Genomic DNA, 19,816 nt, shown 5'->3' with positions numbered 1-19,816 from the left:
TCTCTCTCGGGGGATTGGCAAGCCCCTGTCCCGTGCCAGCACCTGAGTGATCTATAGGCCCTTCACCGGTAGGTTGACTCACCAAAGGCACAGGGCTCCAGCTGCTGGCCTCTCTCCAGGGCTCCTGGCCACAGACTGTGGGTTCAGCAGATAGCCTCTCACTAAGGACAGTGCAGACCCCTTGGATGACCCCTTCCCCAGCTTGGAGGAGGCAGACATGACCTCTTCGTTCCTTCTGTCCATAGAGGTGACCTGTCCCCCACTTGTAGACACTTGACATAATTGACGGTGGGGACTTAGGGTTCCCCTCTCCTGTCTCAGCCGAGACACCAAGAGAGGGGCAAAGTAGTCGCATGGCTTGTGGTGTCAGAGAAAGATGCCAGGACGCCAGCACTTGCATTGTAAGGAGAGAAGGGACCCGGTGATTCTGGTGTCCACGCCCTGGGCACTGTCCTCTCCGAGGGACATTGTACCAGGTCTGCTCGTCCACAGCTGAAGGAAGCGTGGACAGCGGCAGATGGCCCAGAGCCTCTCGCTGTGCAGGCTTGGTGGACAGTGCCAGGCCTGCTCTCCTCACGCTCAACCCCAGACCCCATGAGCCCGCCCACTAACAGCTTCCCTTCTTCTCTCTAGTGCTGAGCATCGGTGAAGGAGGCTTCTGGGAAGGCAGTGCCCGCGGCCACATCGGGTGGTTCCCGGCCGAGTGCGTGGAGGAGGTGCAGTGCAGGCCCAAGGACAGCCAGGCAGGTAAGGCAGAGAGGCGAGCCTCACGTCTCCATGTCCTCCGGGCCCGGTGTGCCTGGCTGCAGAGAGTCCACGCTTCAAAGCAAGGACTTCTTTCTCTCTGTCATCGAAACAGGTTGATTCAGTTCCTCTGGGTCTTATCCAAACCAGAAATAGGTTGCAAGACGGTGCGGAAGCTTTTAGTTAAGGGGCTGCTCAGTACACATTCCAGAAAACTCGGATCATTCGTTCTAGCCATCAGAAAGGGCCTCTTGTGGGCCGCTTAAATCTGGAAGCCTGGTTATCAATCGCCCATCGCGATGTCATACATGAGGTCATCAGAGGGCCTTCCCGTGCCCTCCCTCCAAACCACACAGTTCGATGTGTCGATGAACACTGCTCAGAAGAGGTTGGTGTTCGCGAAGGAAAATCATTTCGGCGTCTCTCAGAACTCCAAATATAGCCTTTGCTGAAAACCGCTTTAAAGTTGATTGCCAAAAGAGTGAATTGATTAAAATGTTAAGAGGAGATCATTTATACAAAATGGCACTGAGAGGAAATAGGGTGCCTGGGGAAAAGCGAAGCACTAACTGTCCTCCACGAGGAACCGGGTCGGTGTGTGCTCTCTGCCAGCATTGGGCAGGACCCCAGACAGGAGGTGCCCACGTCTGGAGCGGCCACGCTCACTTGCAGCCCGTGGCTTTGCTGCATCTGCCTGTGCGGACTGGTGGCCCCATGGCCCCGTGGTCAGGTCTGCCAGGGTCAGCACCGCTGGGAGATGAGGTGTCGTGAAGACACGTGCTCTGGAAAGCATGGTGGTGTCTCCCAGTCGGCTGGGTACCCCCCATCCCCCCACACCGCTGACTTTGCAGACTCTTTATCAGGGATGCTCAGCTGGTTCCCTTTCTGAGAACTTGATTTCAGAGGGGTGTCAGTTTGTGCTAAGCTTCCCACTGTTCAATCTCGGCTCAGCTTCAAACACCAGAGGAAACCATGACGTTCCTTGTATGGTAGGGGCGTTGAGGTAAGAGACGTCGTAAACTTAGGTTTGAAAGGGAAGGTTGGAATGTGCTCCTCTGGGGAAGGCGGCTGAGCAGGTCAGTGGGCAGCCCGTAGGTGGAAGCGTGCTTTCCTGGGTGTGGCGATGCATATCCTGAGCTCCTGGTACAAGCGGGACCTGCTGGCCCGCAGTGCCTGCCTGGCCCACCCGCATCCTCATCCTCCGTCCTCCTGATGGGGAGGGAAATCCCGCCATCCCTGCCTCCCTCCCCTGCTATATGGCTTCAGTGCCCCTGGCTTCCTGACACACACTCTTTCCTTAGAAAGACTCAGGCACATGGGTACCAGGCGTTGCTGGCATTGTCATGCCTGGCTGCGGCAGCCCAGGGTGACTTCATGCATGGGTCACCTGGGCCTTCCTGCTCCCTGCATCCTCCAGAAAGTCCTGGCTTACTGGAGAGAGGTAGCAAAAGGCAGGAGCACTTGGCCCCCCTCCTCCCCTCTCCCGCTGCGGGCCCTCCCCACCCACCTGCCAGCGCTGCCCCACTCACCCAGGGAAGACCTCCAGGCGGCAGGTGGGCACAGTGCATCTCATCCAGGCTGATGGTCCCCTCTGGAGGGGCTTCCTGGGGGCAGCGGCTTGAGTGTGTTTATCCTGGGGAAGCCGCCGGCTGTGTCAGACATTCCTAGAAGGATCTCCTTGCTCCTGCAACACTGCAGGATGGTGTCCTTTTCATAAAGTTGGAGTCTGCTACCCAGGGTGGTGCTCAGCCCAGAGTTCAACACTCCCAGCCAGATCTGGGGGCTCCCCGTGCATCCTAGGGGACGTGGGAACAGGCAGGCCAGTCCCTGACCCCAAGCGACTGTGCCAGGCCCTAGAACATGGCACACTGTGTGATCACCCTGCGCACGTTTCCCGAGTACCTCCTGGCCCCTGGCAGCTCGCGGGGCCTGAGCCCGAGACAGCATAGTTTCGTGCTGCCCGTAAGGATCTTGGGAGCTGGAGTTACTTGTGCTGTAACAAATGGCCACAAAATCGGTGACTTCAACCTCACAAATTCATTATATTGTGGTCCTGAAATCAGGACCCTGGTGTGGGTCTCATGGGTCCCAGTGTCGGCAGGGCTGTGGTCCTTTCTGGAAGCTCTTTTCTCCAGGTTTTGGATGCTACAACATGCTAGGCTTGTGGCCCTTGTGGCCAACGTCGGAGTGGGGGCTGGGTCTGTTATGCTGCATTTCTTGGAGTGCCTCCCGCCCCTTCCCCACATGTTAGGATGCGTGTGTCAGGCTGGGCCGCCTGGATAAGCCGGGTAAAGGTGGGCTGATTTACCACCTTATTTCCTTTTTCTGTGTGAGGTGCTGGGCATTAAGATGTGGGTACCTTTTGGGGGGGCTATCCTCCCTCCACCAGAGATGGTAAATTATGAACACCATAGCTCTGCTATGACTTAGGCTGCGGGTCAGAGGAGGTGGCATCCATGTGACCCATGCTAGTGGGCAGTGGGGGGATGCAGGGAGCAGACCTGGAGCTGGATTTTTAGGGTGAGAGACGTTCTGGCCTGGCTCCCAGGCTCTGCTTGCCTCGGGCATCCTCAGATTGTGACTTAGTACCATGGGGCCGTATTTACAGATCTTTTGTAGAGGTATGACTTACATGCGGTAAAATGCACCCATTGTGAGCACAGTTCAGTGCATTTTGGCAAAATGTGGTTTCATTCATCCTGGGAACATTGCTGAGTGTGTGCCTGCAAAGTCACAGGGCAGGAGGAGTGCATTTCATTTTGTAGGAAGCATCCATTCGGCAATCCCGGGAGCTCTGCTGGTGTGTGGGGACTCTAGCAGCCCCCATCCTGGCCAATGTCTGCTGTCACCAGTCTCTTAAGGGGCAGCCACCCTGTGGGTATGGCCGGTGTCGCCCTGTGGGCGTCACCTGTGGGCGTCACCTGCATGCTTCTGAGGAGGATCATCGTGCGTGGCTTCCATGTGGTCAGTGGCTTTCAGAGTATCTGGGCACATCTTTATCCATCTTTAGTTGGGCTGCTTCTCTTGCTGCTCCTGATTTTGGGGGTTCCCGGTGCACTCTGTTGTCAGCCCTTTGTCGGCTACAGGTTACAGCTACTTTCCCGAGTCTTGTGACTTGACTTTCTGTTTTCCAACTGCATCTTGAATGAGTAGGAAGTTTAAAAAAATTTTTTTTAAGATTTTATTTTATTTATTCATGAGAGACATAGAGAGAGAGGCAGAGACACCAGGCAGAGGGAGAAGCAGGCTCCCCCCTGAGTAGGGATCCTGAAGCAGGACTCGAACCCAGGACCCCGGATCATGCCCTGAGCCAAAGGCAGACACTCAACCACTGAGCCACCCAGGCGTCCCAGTTTTTAAAGTTTTAAATAAATTTCCAGTTATTACCTATTTGTTTTCATGATCAGCACTTTTTGTAGAGCACATCCCCCCCCCCCATTTTTAAATGTCAGAAGTTGGCAGACCTAGAATATGCATAGAATCCAGAGATGGTACAAAATCCATTCCACGCATTTCCATCCAGGAAGCTCGCTCTGCGCAAAGTCAGCCTGGTGTGGGCCTCGCAAACTCCCTCTCTCTGGGGAGCCCCAGGTCTCTACATCACAAAGTGAGTATTTAGCCGGCAAATCCCACTCTTGTGCATTAAATGAAATAGGTGAATGATTCAAGATGCTCACAGCACACAGAAGGCAGCTCGGGGCACTGCTAAGTGATTTTCCATCACCTAGTGACAAACGTTAGGGGCCACGGGCAGCCGGCAGTTGAATGAGATGGTGGCCCCGGGGTCACAAGCGGGTTTGCTGATGACATGGTTCACTCAGTGGCATGGAGAGGTTGGGAGCTGTGTCTTCAGTGCTGGAAACCCTTGCTCTTTGAAACTTGGTTCTCATGTCTTAGGACCATGTGTTTTTGGGGATGTCGCAGTTTCCAATAGGCTTTCCTTCCTGGGGCCATCCTCTTCGATTTACACGCAAATGCCCCCACCTCAGCACCCAGGAGTGCACCAGGCTGGGCTGTGACCTGCTCTTTGGAACTCCTAACACTGTGCACGGTGCCACCCTTCCTGTTGGAGTGATGGACATGGTGATTCCGGGATTATGTGCATGTCCCTCCCTTGTGCTCCTAGCATGTAGGCCTCTTAAGGATAGAGACTTTCCAGCCAGATGTGTTAGTTGGGGTGAGGTCAGCTGCTGTAACAAATAAGCCCATAACTTCAGCAGCTTCATGCCAGCTACGTGTCTTTTCCGTCCTGCTGTGACTTCACTATTTTCAAGGGCCTTAGGGGCCTCTGGCTCAGAAGGGACACACAGCATTTCCTCTCTGTTCCCAGTATCAAGGACCAGCCCTGTGACCTGGACACCACATCAGCCTTATGGTCCCTGGCCAGGAGCCACTGCTAGCGACTAACCCTCAGTAGGATAGGGACAGAGGGACCTGAATGTGGGCACAGATACAGATATATGTACATATTAACAGATTCATTGTAAGGAATTGGCTCCGGTGATTGTGGGTGCTGGCACGTCTGAGATCCCCAGGGCAGGCTGGCAGGCTGGAGCCTTGGGCAGGAGCTCAGGCTGTAGTCATGAGGCAGGATTTCTTCATGAAGCCTGTTTGCCATCAACTGATTGTAGGAGGCTCACCCACACACTGTCCAGGAAAATCCCCTGTACTCAGAGTCAGCTAGTTGTAAGTTCTGTGAGCCGTGGCTATAGAACACCTTTCCAGCAACACCTGGGCGAGGGCATGACGATAGCTGGGTGCTGCACTCTGGCCAGATCAACACTGATCGTCACCATGACCCACCCACACTGTGGATAGAGGGAAGGACAGCACCCGCCTCCCCCCTGCAGGGACCATGGCTGCCCCTCCACTTGCATCACATCCCCATCCATAAATCCAGGCTGTCAGGTTGGACAGTGGCCTGGTCTTTTCTCCACAGAATTCCACACATGAGAGGTGATAAGGCATTTCCCCCATGGCAGATCTCGAGTACGAAACCGATGTGTCCAAAATCATCACCTGGAGCTGTTTGATGAGTCAGGTTATGGAAAGCAAATGCATGCTTGTGTAATTTCCAGTGGCACAACTCATGTGTAAGCAGAAACTGTGGAGCCAGGACCCCCCGTTTGTGAAAATGACAAAACCAAGTCACTACCAAGCAAATGGTGTCCTAGCTGCTCAAAGGCCTGGACGGTCTGACAGGCCCACTCATTTAGAATAAGATGACAAAGTGGCATGAACAACCACTGTCCCCAGCCTCTCGAGACAGCTAGATTCTGGTCACCTGAAGGCCACGGAGCTGGGTGGTCTATACCTGGGGTGTAGGACAGCGTGTTCTTAATTCCTGATGCATCCTTAAGGCCTAACGCTAATCCACTGCTAGGATCCATCTGCATTCTTTGGGCAGCTGCGTTCAGCTCACCCAGCATTTCCTGAGACTGTGCTGGTGCTAGTCACACCTGTACACTGCAGAGCCGGGCAGCATTGTTCCAGCCTTTGAGAGCACATGTCCTGACCCCTGTCCCCAGGACCATCCCCTCACCTCTCAGCTTAGCTTTTGCAGGTAATGCATGTGATCTTCACAGTACACTCAGGAAGTGGGGACATGTTAGTGTCCCTCCCCTATTTTACAGGTGAAGGATGGAGACGGTGAGTGACTTGCTCAGAGGTGCACAGTTACTAAGTGGCCGACCTGAGAGTCTGTTCCCTTCATCCATCAGGCTGGAGTGTTTCCAGGGTATCAGCCACCCCCTGAGGTGTTGAGATTTGGTGGTCATGGGTGGTGGTAAAGCTGGTGGCTGTGGTGATCATGGTGGTGATGCCCGTTAGGTTGATGCTAGTGGTAGTGGTGGTGATGATGGTAATGGTAGTGGTGGGGATAGTAGTGATCATAGTGACGATTATATTCCCTCCCAATGGTGATGATCTTGCTGATGGTGGTGGTACTGCTGATAATGGTAGCAATGCTGGTGATGGTGATGTGGTTATAATGGCAATGCTGGTGGTGGTGACGGTGATGATGTTGCTGACACTGATGCTGGTATTCGTGGTGATAGTGGTGGTGATGCTGTTGATGGTGGTGGTGGTGGTGCTGCTGCTCCTGCTGAAAGTGGTTTGTTGATGGTGGTGGTGGTGGTGATGCTGCTGCTGCTGGTGGTGATGGTGGTGGTAATGCTGCTGACGCTGGTGTTGTGTTGATGGTGGTGATAGTGGTAGTGACATTGCTGATGGTGGTAGCAATGAGGATAATGGTGATGCAGTTGATGGTGGTGGTGATAGAAGCTGTAAGGAAGTGACAAAGGAATGATAGTCATCAGATCTGATGGTCCGGGTTGATGAATCCTACTGCTCTGGCCACAGATGGAATGTGCTCACTTACTCCACTGCCCAGCTTCACCCTCCTTCCTGGGAAGCTCCTGGACTGCCTCTTCCATTTCCTGAGATTTCACTTCTTTCCTCAAGTTCTCCTCTTGGTGCAGAGACACTTAACACTGGATACCCTTGAGAAAAATTATTTCGCCTCTGTATGTCTCAGTTTTCGGTCTGGTGCTTGCATGATCTTTGTGTTTCTAATTTTTGTGCATGAAATATAGCAAACACAGAGAGGAGCTCACAAACCATAATGTGTCGCTTAGCAAATGGCTGTAAAACAACACCCCCACCCCATGAAACCAGCATCCCCGAAGCCCCCCATGTGCCTCTTCTCAACAGAACCATCTCTCCCCACTGCTAGCCCCACCCTGACTTGAATGCCATTCGATTCCTTATTTCGTAATAGTTCTTCTTGTTTACCTTGCGTCCCTAAACATTGTAGCTTAGTTTTGACCTTTTTTGAACCATTCATAAATGGAATCAAACAATATGTGTGTTGTGTGGTGTCTGGTTTCTCTCCTAACGTCTGTTTGTGATGTGTGCGTTGTATGAGGAGCTCGGGGTACCATTTCACTATTAGTTTGTTCATTTGGTTTTGTCCATCTGTCCTGCCATGGGTGGCCACGTGGGTCATCTACAGCCTGGGGCTGTCATGAACAGAGTTGATGCAGTCCCTCTCCCCTGGGCTAAACATGTTTGCACTTTTTTTCCTTGTATCACAGGAAGGATGGTGCTTAGGCGTAGGTGTGTCCTCCATCTTTCTAGATGCTTCAGCCATGTCCTAAGTGGCCGTATTAGTCTGCGTGTGCTGCTGTAACAAGTACCACAGATGGGGCAGCTTAAACAGCAGACATTAATTTCTTCCAGTTCTGGAGGCTGGAAGTCTGAGGTCGTGGTGCCAGCATGGTTAGCCTCCTGGCTTGCAGACGGCCACCTTCTTGCTGTGTCCTCACATGGTTGAGCTCTCTGGTCTCTTTTCTCATGAGGGCATTAATCCATCATGGAGCCCCCACCCTCATGACCTCCTCTGACCCAAATTATCTCCCAAATACCCCACCTCCAAATACTATCCCATTGAGGGTAGGGCTTTGACAGATGCATTAGGGAGCATGGACTTTTAGTCCCTGGCAGTGGTGTGTCCACATCTGCTGACAGTGGTGTTGTGTTGATGGTGGTGGTGGTGGTGGTGATAGTGGTGGTAATGCCGCTGATGGTGGTGATAGTGGTGGTGATGCTAATGGCAGACTGTTTCTGCTGTGGGTCTGGGGCCCATGCCCCATTAACACCGGACTTAGTTTGTGTTTCCCTCATTAATTCCGAGTGTGAGAACCCTTTCTGTATGTTTATTGGCCATTTATTTGCATTCTTTGGTCAAGTGTCAGCTTAGGTCTTTTGCCTGTTTTTCTTAGGGTTGCTTGTTTCTTATTGATTTCTGGTCACTTTTTATATATTCTATAAGAAAGCATTCTCAGCAATACACATTTGCCATGTCTGTTCCTAGACCATGGCCAAGCTTTTCCCTGGGAGGCCAGGGACCTTTCCACATGGCTCTCCTGGTCAGTAGTCGTCTCCTCACCATGGAAAAGGCAGGTATGGGCACAGGGCCTCCTGCAGGCAGCACACCAACTCAACTGTGACCCCATCACCCTCTTTCTGCCTTATTTAATGCAAATGCACCTTCTACCTCCGACAGGGAATGCTGGCTTCCCATTTAAAGGGTGATTTGAAGAGCTTCTTATAGAAATAAATGTATAGGTACACCTACACTTGGAAAACCCTGCCTTGCTGATTTGGGGTAGCAGTGACCCTTTGTCTGCAAAATCCCCCTAACTTAGTTAACCTAGCTTAACCTAGTTAAAAAGCCCAGGTCACCCAATTCCTTCAGGGTGACTGGGTGGGGGGATTTCACACATGTGTGCTGGAGGTGGGCATCATGGGGTTTGTGGGCTTGGTCCATACAGGAGGTCCACCAAGGAACACCATGACACTGATCTTACTCCAGCCCCTGGACTGGACATTTCTAACCTCAAAACAGTCCCACAAGCTAAATGCCATCATTCCTAGTTAGCACGTAAGGGAACATGGGCCCAGAGACATTGAGCAACGTGTCCAGGGTCGCACAGCCTATGAGTTGTAGCCACAGGCTTTGGACCAGGGTCTCTCCTGCTTCAGCAATGTGTGGGTGACTTAAAAGAGGGAGAATCTCACATTAAAAAAAAAATCAGATTATAAAAACTGCAATTGTCTACGAAAATGTGGACAACTGGAGTAGAGCAGCTTTGTTCTTAGAAAGAAGCATAGGGTCATTTTTAGGGCATCACCTAAATGGAAGGACAGAATAAAAGGTTCCTCTAAGACTTGAGCTGCCCCCAGGAAGACTTGGGGTCTCTAGGCCCAGTTTGGGAAAACCCAGGTTCAGGGTTCAGACCGCTCTCTGCAGAAGAAAGTCTAGGCTCCTGGTTGCTGAGAATTGAACACCGGGCTCGTGGCAGAGTTGGGGTGGAAACCTGATTTTGAACTAGTAACCTAGAGCTTCTCCATGTCCCATCCCAGCTCAGGGCATGCTCTGTTCATGATCACTCTTTTAATTGGAGGTGATAAACCCCAGAGCCTCCTCTAACACCCTCTTCCCCCCAAAAAGGGAATTATTATCTTACATAATTGAAAAGCCCAGGGTTCTGACTTCAGGCATAGCTGGATCCATGTGTTCAAACGATGGCACCCCCACCCCCCTCCGGCAACAAACTTTCCATCTTCAGGCACTGACTACTCCATGACAGCTTTATTCTTTGGCCAGCTCACTTCTCAGGATGGTCCCTCATGGCTCTGGGCTTACATCCTCCTGAGTCCAAGTCCAGCATAGAGAGAACATGTCTTTCCTGCCTGCTTGGCAAACATCGGGGATTGGCTCAGGTTGGGTTGACCTGAGTCATTGTAGGCGCACCCCAGAACCAATTGGTAAACCGGGGTGAGGAGGGTGAGGGGGATGTGCTTCGGAAGTGTGACTTGCTGGGCTTTGGGCAGGTAAGTATGCACAGATAGTCTCCTAAGGACAGTTGGGGTGTTGTGACCAGCAGAAGGAGGGATCAGCAGAACCTCTGGGCTCTTTGAACAGGAGAGGAGGCCACTGCTGTGACCTGCTTTCACCCAGCTGGGAGCAAGTTCCTTGGGAGACAAAGGAGGGGTGGGAGCTGTCACCCCGGGCTCTGGGTGGCTCCGGTTAGAGCCATCGGGACAGGAGCTCGCGGAGTCCCACTATTAAACAGAAGGTCCGTTTGTCACAGTGCATACGAAGCCTCTGCAAGATATCACAACAGGCATGGTCGGTTCTTCCAAAATAGACTGTATTTTGTTATCTTTAGAACATTTAAAAATATAGGCAAATGACTCTATTAACACAATTGTAATCCGTAATATTAATAAGCAACAAAGAGCCAGCTTCCAAAGGAGTTACTAGCTGTTCCCTAACAGAACATAAAATAAATATGAGGACTCATTGTCCTGGTTGCTAATGATTATGTTTTTGTTAAACAACTGTGGCGGAATCATGCCGGCTCCCCCCTTCTGCTTTCTTTTACGCCATTTTACTAAAATACACTTGGAGCCTCGCCTCCTTGGTGTGTGCGTGCTGTTGTCTCTGAGCAGCTGCTCTGTGTTTTAAATACCAGTTTCCACGTTCGGGCTCGCCCCCGAACTAAGGTCCTGCCAGGTCTGTCTGTCGTTTCCGGTTCTGTCGAGAGGACTTGGTCTTTGGCATCACTCTGGGTCCCAGGCCCTCCCTCCCTCCCAGCGGTGGTGGTGGCCTGCCCTGGGTTACCATGGCAACCTGGTGATGCTGGTACCAGCCCTGCCCTCCTTCCCCACGGCCCTCCTGCCGCTACGGGATGTATGTCTGCGGCTCCTCTCAAAAAGTCACCTTGCACAGCCGTTGCCCCAGGCCGGGGTTCTGGACGGGCTCTCACAGGGCAGGGGGACCTTTTTACTTCCATGCTGGACTACTGTATGGATGGTGTGGGCAGGAAAGAGGTCTCTATTATCCTGCCAGGTCTGCCATGACAAAATATGACAGCCAGGGAAGCTTAAACAGTGAGATGTTTATTTCTCCCAATTCTGGATCCTGGGAGTCCTAAGTCGGGGTGTCACCAGAGTCAGTTCCTGGTGAGGACTCTCTCCTTGGCTTGCAGATGGCAAGCGGTGTCCTCACATGACTTTCCACTGTGAACATCTCTATATCCTGTTCTCTTAGGAGGACATCAGTCCTGTGGGATTAGGGCCCCACCTTTATGACCTCACTTAACCCTCACTACGTTCCTAAAGTCCCATGCATGCAGTCATATTGGGGTTAGGGCTTCAACATATGAGTTTGGGAAGGGGACACAATTCACATTACAACATGCTGAAAGAGTGATAGCTGTGAACTGAGCCCAATCCCCTGTGGTACTTCCTGCCGTACCCTTCCCACCACACAGTCCCATCCCCAGTGGGGCCATTGCATTTTCTGAGTAAAGGGCCATGGCTGTCCTCTCTACCCCAAGGCTCCTATCTGACCAGGCTGCACACTGATCCACCAGCATTCAGAGGCCTCTTAGGATCCTCTGTTCTGGAGACAGTGCTTTGAGCCAGGTCCACAGAATACAGAAACATTAGAGTCCATGGCTCTGACTTAAGGCCATGAGCCTAGAGCCAGAGCCTCACCATCAACTTGCTTCTGTGTGGCCGTGGGCAAGTTACTTGGCCTCTGTGACCTCAAGGTCCTGCTCTGTGAGATAGCGGTGGCGGCAATGTGTTTACTGCAGCATTGCTGGAAGGGGGCGGTGAGTCCATGGTGGAAAGCACCTGGCGTGGTCTGGCTTGCAGGCATGCTCATTGAACATTGGCTCTTGGATCTTTATCATCCTGCATAACACATCTGCACATACCCATGGATTGTGGCCCTAAACCAAGTGGTTCAAAAAGTAGTTGGGCTCCAGCCCTGCCCAGTGAGGCCAGAATGTGTGGGTTGGACCTGGAGATCTGTATGTTTCAGTGGCTTTCCAGGTGGGATGTTACATGAGTTGGGATCTGAGCCCTAAGATGGGTTTAGTTGGTGCAAATGGTATGAGCCAAGGGGGTGGGAGGAGAAGGCCTGTAAGTTAGTATGTAAATACGTTTGTCAGGTGAGTTGGTCACTGTGTATTACCCTCCTCGAGGGAAAAGTCTCAGAATACAGACGCTCACATTGCTGTTCTCCACACCTAGCATGGTGCCTGGAATGGAGGCCGTGCTGAGAAAGTACTTCCTGGATGGGTGGGTGAGTGGGTGGGTGGAAGGACAGATGATGGATGACAGATGGATAGGTGGGAGGATGGATGAGTAGGTGGGTAGGTAGATGGGTGGTTGGATGAGTGGGTAGACTGGTGGGTGTAAGGATGGATAATGGAAGAATAGATGGGTGGATGGTTGAGTGGGTGTGTAGAAGGATGGATGGATGGATGGATAAATGATAGATGATGGATGGATGAGTAGGTGGGTGAGTGGAAGGATAGATGATGGATGATGGATGGACACGTGGGAGGATGAGTGAGTGAATGCGTGGGTGGAAGGATGGATGGATGGATGAGTAGGTGGGTGGGTAGTTGGATGGATGGATGAGTGGGTAGACTGGCAGATGGAGGGATGGATAATGGATGAATAGATGAGTGGATGGGTGGGTGGGTGGGTGGCAGGATGGATGAATGAGTGGATGGTTGCACTGTGCATTGGGGGTGGCTCTAGATACCTGTTCTGTCTCCCGTTCACATCTCACCTAATTCAGTTGTGTAGCCCTCCTACCTTTAAACCTCTCCAACACTGAGATTTCTTCAAAACTGTTGCATCTAAACAGCAGGGAATTCAGTGGGCTATTATGAGACCCACTGCAACATGCCAGCATGTTGGCTGGCATCTCAGGTCAGGGTTTCTTTGAGTTTTCAGATATTGGAGATTGTTTGGGGAGAAGTTCCCTTCAGCCAGCATGATGTGCAGTAGCCTTGGACTCTGCCTGCCTGCTCTGTCCCCTGAGTTCAGCAAGCAGGGCCTCTCCCTGCCCTTTCAGAGCTAGTGCAGAGGCAGTGGGGTTGGGACAGTGGGGTTTGGCCAGGTGGCTGACCTATCCTTCTTGCCCTGCCAGGAACGATATGGGTGGGCTCTTGGCGACCTGAGAAGACAGATGTTGTTGTGCCCTATAAACGGTAGAATGAATGAGCTCCTCCTAGTACGTGCAGGAGGCTGCGGACCCTCCATCTGTCAGGCAGGCTGGTGAGGACAACCCTGAGGCCTCTCCCTCAACACCTGGGCACCCAGTTTGAGGATGGCTCACCAGAGCCAGGAGCCCCCCTCTAGCTGGGGTGCAGGAGAAACCAAGGGCTGCCCTCCCGCCCCCACCCAGAGTGCACCGTGGCTCATTTTGGAAAACGAAAGCCATCATATGGTGCTCTGTATTGAGTTAAGATGTTGTTTTTGGCTCCTCTGAAATAGACGATAGGAAACAGATCCGGGGGTAATGAATAAACATTGGCTTATGGGGGCTGCATGCTGGGAACGATGAAATCTCACACTGGCAGATGAAATTTAAGACATGCATATGTAAAGTAGATATGTAAGGGCCAGGCTCCTGCTCCAGTAAGCCATGTAGCCAAGGAGAGCATCTGGGAGGACACTCTGTATGTCCCCTGTCCCCAGCCAGTCGGGGTCTGAGAGAACCAGGGTGAGGAGGAGCCTGGGCTCCTAGGAGACCGAGCAGGAAGTGGCCTCCTGGGCACCACCCAGGCATGGATCGAGAATCCCTGCTCACGCCTGGCAAACAGCTTCCCGCAGCTTCGGTGTGCCTAATCCAATCGAATCATCTGATCAGTTCTTGGGGGCGACCTCTCTCTTGCCTTGCTTTACATAACTGTAAAATCTGAAGATCTTCAGGCATGGCACCTACCCTTCTGTTCTTGTAAACTGAGACAGAGTTCCCATACCATCAAATCTCCCCTGCGAGGGTGGGTGGTTCCGTGGTTTTTAGCATATTCACAAGGTTTTGCAAACATCACCACCAGCGTCTCATCCCGGAGCATGTCTGTCACTCCCGTCCCGCGCCCCCAGCCTGGGCCAGCGTGCTCCACCTTCTGCCCACTTGGGTTTGCTTGTCATGGATGCTTCATGTGAATGTAACCTCACAGTGTGTACTCTCTGGCGGCTGGCTTATTTGAGCAGTTTGGGTTCTCGAGCTTCCTCCAAGTGGGAGCATGTATCAGAACGTCATTTCTTTCTGAGGCTGCATAATACTCCTTTACATAGACCCACATTTTGTTTATGTGCTCATCACTTGGACATTTGAGTTTCTACTTGTGGGCTTCTGTCAATAGTGCTGCTGTGAGCATTTTCATGTGAGGTTTTGTCCAAACACCTGCTCTGGGTGCTCGTGGGCACGTACCTAAACGCCACATTGACCCTTTCAAGGGCCTCCCAGACGGTTTTGCCTGTCCATTCCCACCAGCACTGAAAGGGCTCTGACCCCCCACCACCACCCCCCCACACCCTTGCCAGCTCTTCCTTTTCATTTCTGGATAATAGCCATCAGGTGGGCATGAGCTAGCATCTCCCTGTGGGTTTCACCCATGTTTCCCTGATACCAGGGATGCCGGCACTCCTCTGCACTCACTGGCCACGTACGTAACTTCTCTGGAGAGACTCACTTTTTTTTTAAGATTTTATTTATTCATTCATGAGAGACACAGAGAGAAAAGCAGAGCCAGAGGCAGAGAGAGAAGCAGGCTCCCTATGGGGAGCCCCATGTGGGACTCGATCCCAGGACCCTGGGATCATGACCTGAGCCAAAGGTAAATGCTCAACCCCTGAGCCACCCAGGAGTCCCGAGACTTTCACTTTTTAAGCCAAGGCTTATGATCCACATCGTGTCTGGTCCTGTAGCGAGTTTGGAAAGTACAGAGAGGAATACAAGGAAAAAATAAAAGTCACTCATAACCCTACACCGCATTGATAATCACCACACAGATGCTGTTCCTTCAGTGAGTCTAAACAAATACACCAAACGAGCACATCCTTTTAAATTATAGATCCTGCTTTCTTTCTTTCCCAAGCAACCAAGGACATCATGTCCTGGGTTGGAAACATTCTTCCCAAACACCATTCCCGGTGGCTTTCCACATTGTCGTTGGAAGGGCATTGACGAGCCACCATCCACTCCTGCTGTCGTTGACATGGCCGTGGCTGTCTGTTTAGCCCTCTTCTGCTTCGTGACATTGTCCGCAAGCTTTGCTTTTGCAAGTAGCACTGCCATGAGCCGTTGAAGTGCTGTGTGCCTCTCCTTGGGGTGCTCGCCCTGAATCCACTAGCACAGAGACTCTGTGCAGCACGAGGCCACCCTAGGCATGTGCTGAGGCCCAGGCAGCAGCGTGACTGCCTCTCTTCTCTCTCTCTCCAAGAGTGGTCGAGCCTCCCTCTCACGGTTCAGCCCCCCGTGGCTTCCTACGCATAAGGGCTGCCTAGGCCCTCAGGGCCAGGCCTCGGGCACCTGGAACATGCTCTTTCTCAAATCAGCAGAGATTTGAGGGCAGTGACCCCACCACTGCATGGGACCCCCAGCTTCATTACACTCTGGATCCCATGGCTTGCATGACGGGCACACCCTGTGCACTTGGAAATGTACCCACAAACCTCCATCCTGCCCTGGAAGTCATACATCTTGTGCTCGCACTTGGAGACCTTCACCTCCAGAGTATAACCTTTCATCAGAGGCGCTTTGTTTTGAAAAGTCCCATGGCCACCACCTCCCTGCAGGAACAGACTGGTGGAGTCCAGAGTGCTTGCTACAGCTTAGCGGAGAGCAGAGATTTGTCTCCAGGGAGTATACACTGTTTATTCAACCTGCAAACCCCAAGGACAGAGTCTAAACTGCCGTGGCTTGCACCTGGCCAGCACCCCAGGCCACCTGCAGGGACTGGTGGGGGGCTGCCTCTCCTCTCCCTGTCCAGGCCTCAGCACTGGCTCCTGTGCCCCCCTTCCTCTGGGTTGTTGAGATCATATTTGCTTGAGAAATAATTGCTGAATGCAGCCCGATCCCCCAGGAGCATGGTCCATCCTGGCACAGCTGCTAACCACTGTGAAGGTCCCCCTGGCCGCCCTGTTTATTCAGCCAAGATGCAAATGTGCCCTTCACCCGAATCTGGAAATTGCATTCCACATGTGTGCAATCGAGCCGCCGCTGGGCTTCACTGAGCCCACACATCTCAATGGAGCCCACATTTCCCCGGCTGGCCGCATCCTTCATCAGGCGCCCAGAGGGTGAGCTGGCCGCAGCGTGCTCCCAGCCTCCGACCAGTGGAGGGTCTCATGGTGGGAGAGAACAAGCCTGTTGGCCTTGGCTCACTGCGTGCGGAGAAGGGGCTGAGTCCCAACAGGGAGAACAGTGCCAAATCCTTTGTCTAAGCAGAGAAGGCTCACGTTCTGATTGGTTCTACAGAAACTGAAATTGGGGTCCCCCATCATCACTGCAGAGCTTCGGTTTGCAAGCAACTACAGCTTCTCCAAGTCCCAGGTCATCTTCCCAGCACAAGCACCTCACCCCCGTGGGTCCATTTCATAGATCAGAGCTCTGGAAGCTGTCACACTGGGGCCCAGGCTCATGGCCTCTTGTGCACAGTGATGTCTGTCCCGGTGGGTCTTACAGGGCCAGTGGGGGCCTCGGGGCCATGTAGCTGGACATCTAACCTCAAATGACTAACCATGACCTTGACGGGCTCCAGATGTTCAGCAGAGGCCTAAGGAGCACAGGCTTCCAGCCATGTCAGCAGCTGCCCCACAGCCTCCCTGAGCCCACACTGTGTGTTACAAGATTTCTGTTGTTCGAGATGGGGCTGAGCTGGCAGGTCCATCTCCCAGAAGGACACCGGGAGCAGAATAGGACAGAGGACCAGGCTCCGAGTCCACATCCAGTACAGTATACATCCAGTACACTTTCTCCCTCCCCTTGACCAGAGCTTTATCTGACCTGGATACCTGGCTTAGAGGAGTATTCACCTCCCCTAGTGCCTATCCGAGAAGGCCCACATACCTTCCTTCCCATGAGCCAGGACCGGATGGGGCCAGGGGGGCCCACGTCCTGCCATCCAGTGGCTGTGCCACTGCTGAGAGTCACCAGAGGCCACTCCCTCACAGCCGATCCCCCTCCTTGGCCTGCACCAGAGTGGGAGATGGAGGGGAGGAGGAGATACTGTCTCCTGTGTCTGCACAACGCCGTGCGTGTTGGCCCCTCCCACTGGCACACACAGTCACAGACCGCACTGAGGGTCACATGAAAGCTGTGCACGCACTCATACAAACATAGGAACACACAGGCAGCCATGGAGGCCTGAGGAGTACACATGTGCACACAGATACATGTCAGGCTACACACCTGCGTACAGGTGGACAGAGGCGCACCTGGTGCACACATGCACACTTACACACACATGTGCACATGCTATTTCGGGGAGCCCCTGCCCTGTGAGCACTAGCTCAGGTAAATGTACTGCTCCAGCGTTGCTTTGGTATGTGCCGTCCTCGAGCCCTGGCACAGATACAAAACCCCAGTGATGATCTGACCTACTTCCCGTTCCTGAAGCTCCGCACTTTGCTTGCGGACGCTCCTAGAAGGAGTCCGATTGCCAGGGTGACCGTCTCATTTGTCATCCAAACGGGGACAGTTCTGAGAGCAAAGGAGGGCAGCCGGCAGCACTGCTGGGCTGCCAGGTGAGTCAGGGTTGCCCTACTTACGCTAGCAGCCGGGGCCTGGTGGTCCTGCTGCCGGGGCTGGCTCACGCTCCCCTGTAAGGAGGCCAGGGCTGAGGCATCATGGCCAGCCCTCCTTCCTTCACCCTGATGCCCTTTTATTAGTAGGAAACTGGGTTCCATGGAGGAGAGCCCATTGCCGAGTGACGGGTGAGGAAAGAGAAATGCCTTATCTCGGTGCGAACGAAGCCCCGGATGCTGGTGGCTGGCTGCTTGGGAAGCTTCTGGCTGTCTGTACAGAAGCAGCTTTGGGGGAAAGGGGAGATCCCACTTTGTCCTCAGAGCAGATCTCTGGGCCATACGTTGGCACACTCTGTGAGCGCTCAGCATGGTGCTCTCAGCTCCCACATCGGTGGAGGGAGGGAGGCCCCCCTGGAGGCCTGCCTGCAGACACAGAGATGGCTGGTAGGGGCCTGACCCCTGATGAGGCTGAGATTCTGGGACCTCCCTCAGCTCAGTGGGCAGGTCCATGACATTTAGACAAAGAACCCTTTGCGCCTTGAGGGTCCACCCCGGTGACACCCCTACCCCTGATGCCCACTTACAGGGGCCTCTTCACAGAGGTAGAGCTGTTTAGATGTCCATGCCTCTGCACTGGCGGGGATCCTGGCATGGGACAAGGGACAAGGGACCGGGAAAAGCACTTGTCCTCTCCATATTCAGTCCCCTCTCCTGCAGACAGCGCTCCCAGCCACTGCACTGGCCTCTGGTGCAAATTCAGATGACCCCCACAGAGGCAGCCGGCATCTCCTCACGGGGTGGGTGACCCCAGCACACCTGCTGCAAGAACAGTACCAGTCCTAGTCCATTGCGTGGCCTCGTGGGCCAGAGTGACCTGCTGAGAGAGTGGGGTGCCCGCTGCATCCCCCACAATGGGGCCAGGGCCTCAGAGAAGCTACAGGCCTGGGAAAGTTCAGGGCCGGCCAGCCTGGGACTAGCAATGGCCCTACAGCCGGGTTAGCATCGTGTGTGATGTGGGAACGCAACGGTTCTTCCCCCAGACCTGCACGGCCAACACCAGGGCCCGGTGTCAAGGGCTCCACTCCTCCATGCATGCCCTTCCTCGTGGCAAACTCTGCTCCTCCACTGACCATCAGCCTAGGGGCCACCACCTCCTGGAAGCTCTCCCTTCCTCCTTCCCCTCTCCCTGGCACCCACTGGACATGTCTCCATTGTAGCAACACTCGCAGTGCATCTGGCTGTCTGCTCTCTGCAGTCTGGGAGCCCCGTATGCAGGGCCAGGCACAGATGTTCATGAGTCCAGGATGGCAAGTTCAGAGAAGCCAAAGGAGGTAGAAGGGAAGGCCCTCCCAGGCCAAGCGATGCCCTGGGGAGGCTCGGAGCAGGCACTCCCATGGACAAGACAAGATCCGTGGAAAGTAGGTGTGAGCCCAAGCCCACCACCGCACCATCACAATGCCCCTGGGCGCTTCCCCCTACACCTCTGACCTCCTGCTGCCTTGTTTTTCCTGACACCAGGGGCCCAACCGACAGGGATGCCACCCCAACCGTGGCCACTCCTTTCCTTGGCATGTTGATGAAATCAGGAGCGCTGACTCCAGAGGTACCAGGGGCCTCACACCTCCATCCATCGACCAGGCTTTAGAGCAGGGCCAGCTCCCTGAGTGAGTGTCCCTGGTAGGGTGGCCCCTGCCTGACAGATGTGACAAGCCACAGCATGTGTGACTGTCTCCATTTTACTAAGGAGGGAACTGAGGATTCAAGCTCAGCAGCTTTCCTGGGACCCCTGCCAGAAGGTGGCCCACCCCGGGTCTCAGCCCTATGCAGTTGGGCAGGAGAGCCCCACATGACCAGCAGCGGTGACCCCAAGAGTGGAGGCATGGAGGGAAGGCCATGGTGGCCAATCAGAGCCCCCAACAGAATGTTCTGGAATCTTTTTTTAATT

The 19,816-nt window shown here is 53.5% G+C and overlaps 1 protein-coding gene across 12 annotated transcripts in view; it reads left to right on the top strand.

The window, feature by feature from the left end:
* The window catches only part of SHANK2 (SH3 and multiple ankyrin repeat domains 2), a 510,304-nt gene that overhangs the window by 251,386 nt on the left and 239,102 nt on the right, over window positions 1–19,816 (top strand). For all 12 annotated transcript variants that reach the window (XM_072758681.1, XM_072758678.1, XM_072758674.1 and 9 more), the window contains one exon: window positions 634–747. In XM_072758681.1, coding sequence (XP_072614782.1) covers window positions 634–747 — 114 coding nt within the window. The remainder of the gene's footprint in view (window positions 1–633; window positions 748–19,816) is intronic.

This window comes from Vulpes vulpes, chromosome 5 (assembly GCF_048418805.1).
Source record: "Vulpes vulpes isolate BD-2025 chromosome 5, VulVul3, whole genome shotgun sequence".
In the NCBI taxonomy this organism is placed as follows: domain Eukaryota; kingdom Metazoa; phylum Chordata; class Mammalia; order Carnivora; family Canidae; genus Vulpes; species Vulpes vulpes.
This window is presented reverse-complemented; position numbering and strand designations above follow the sequence as displayed.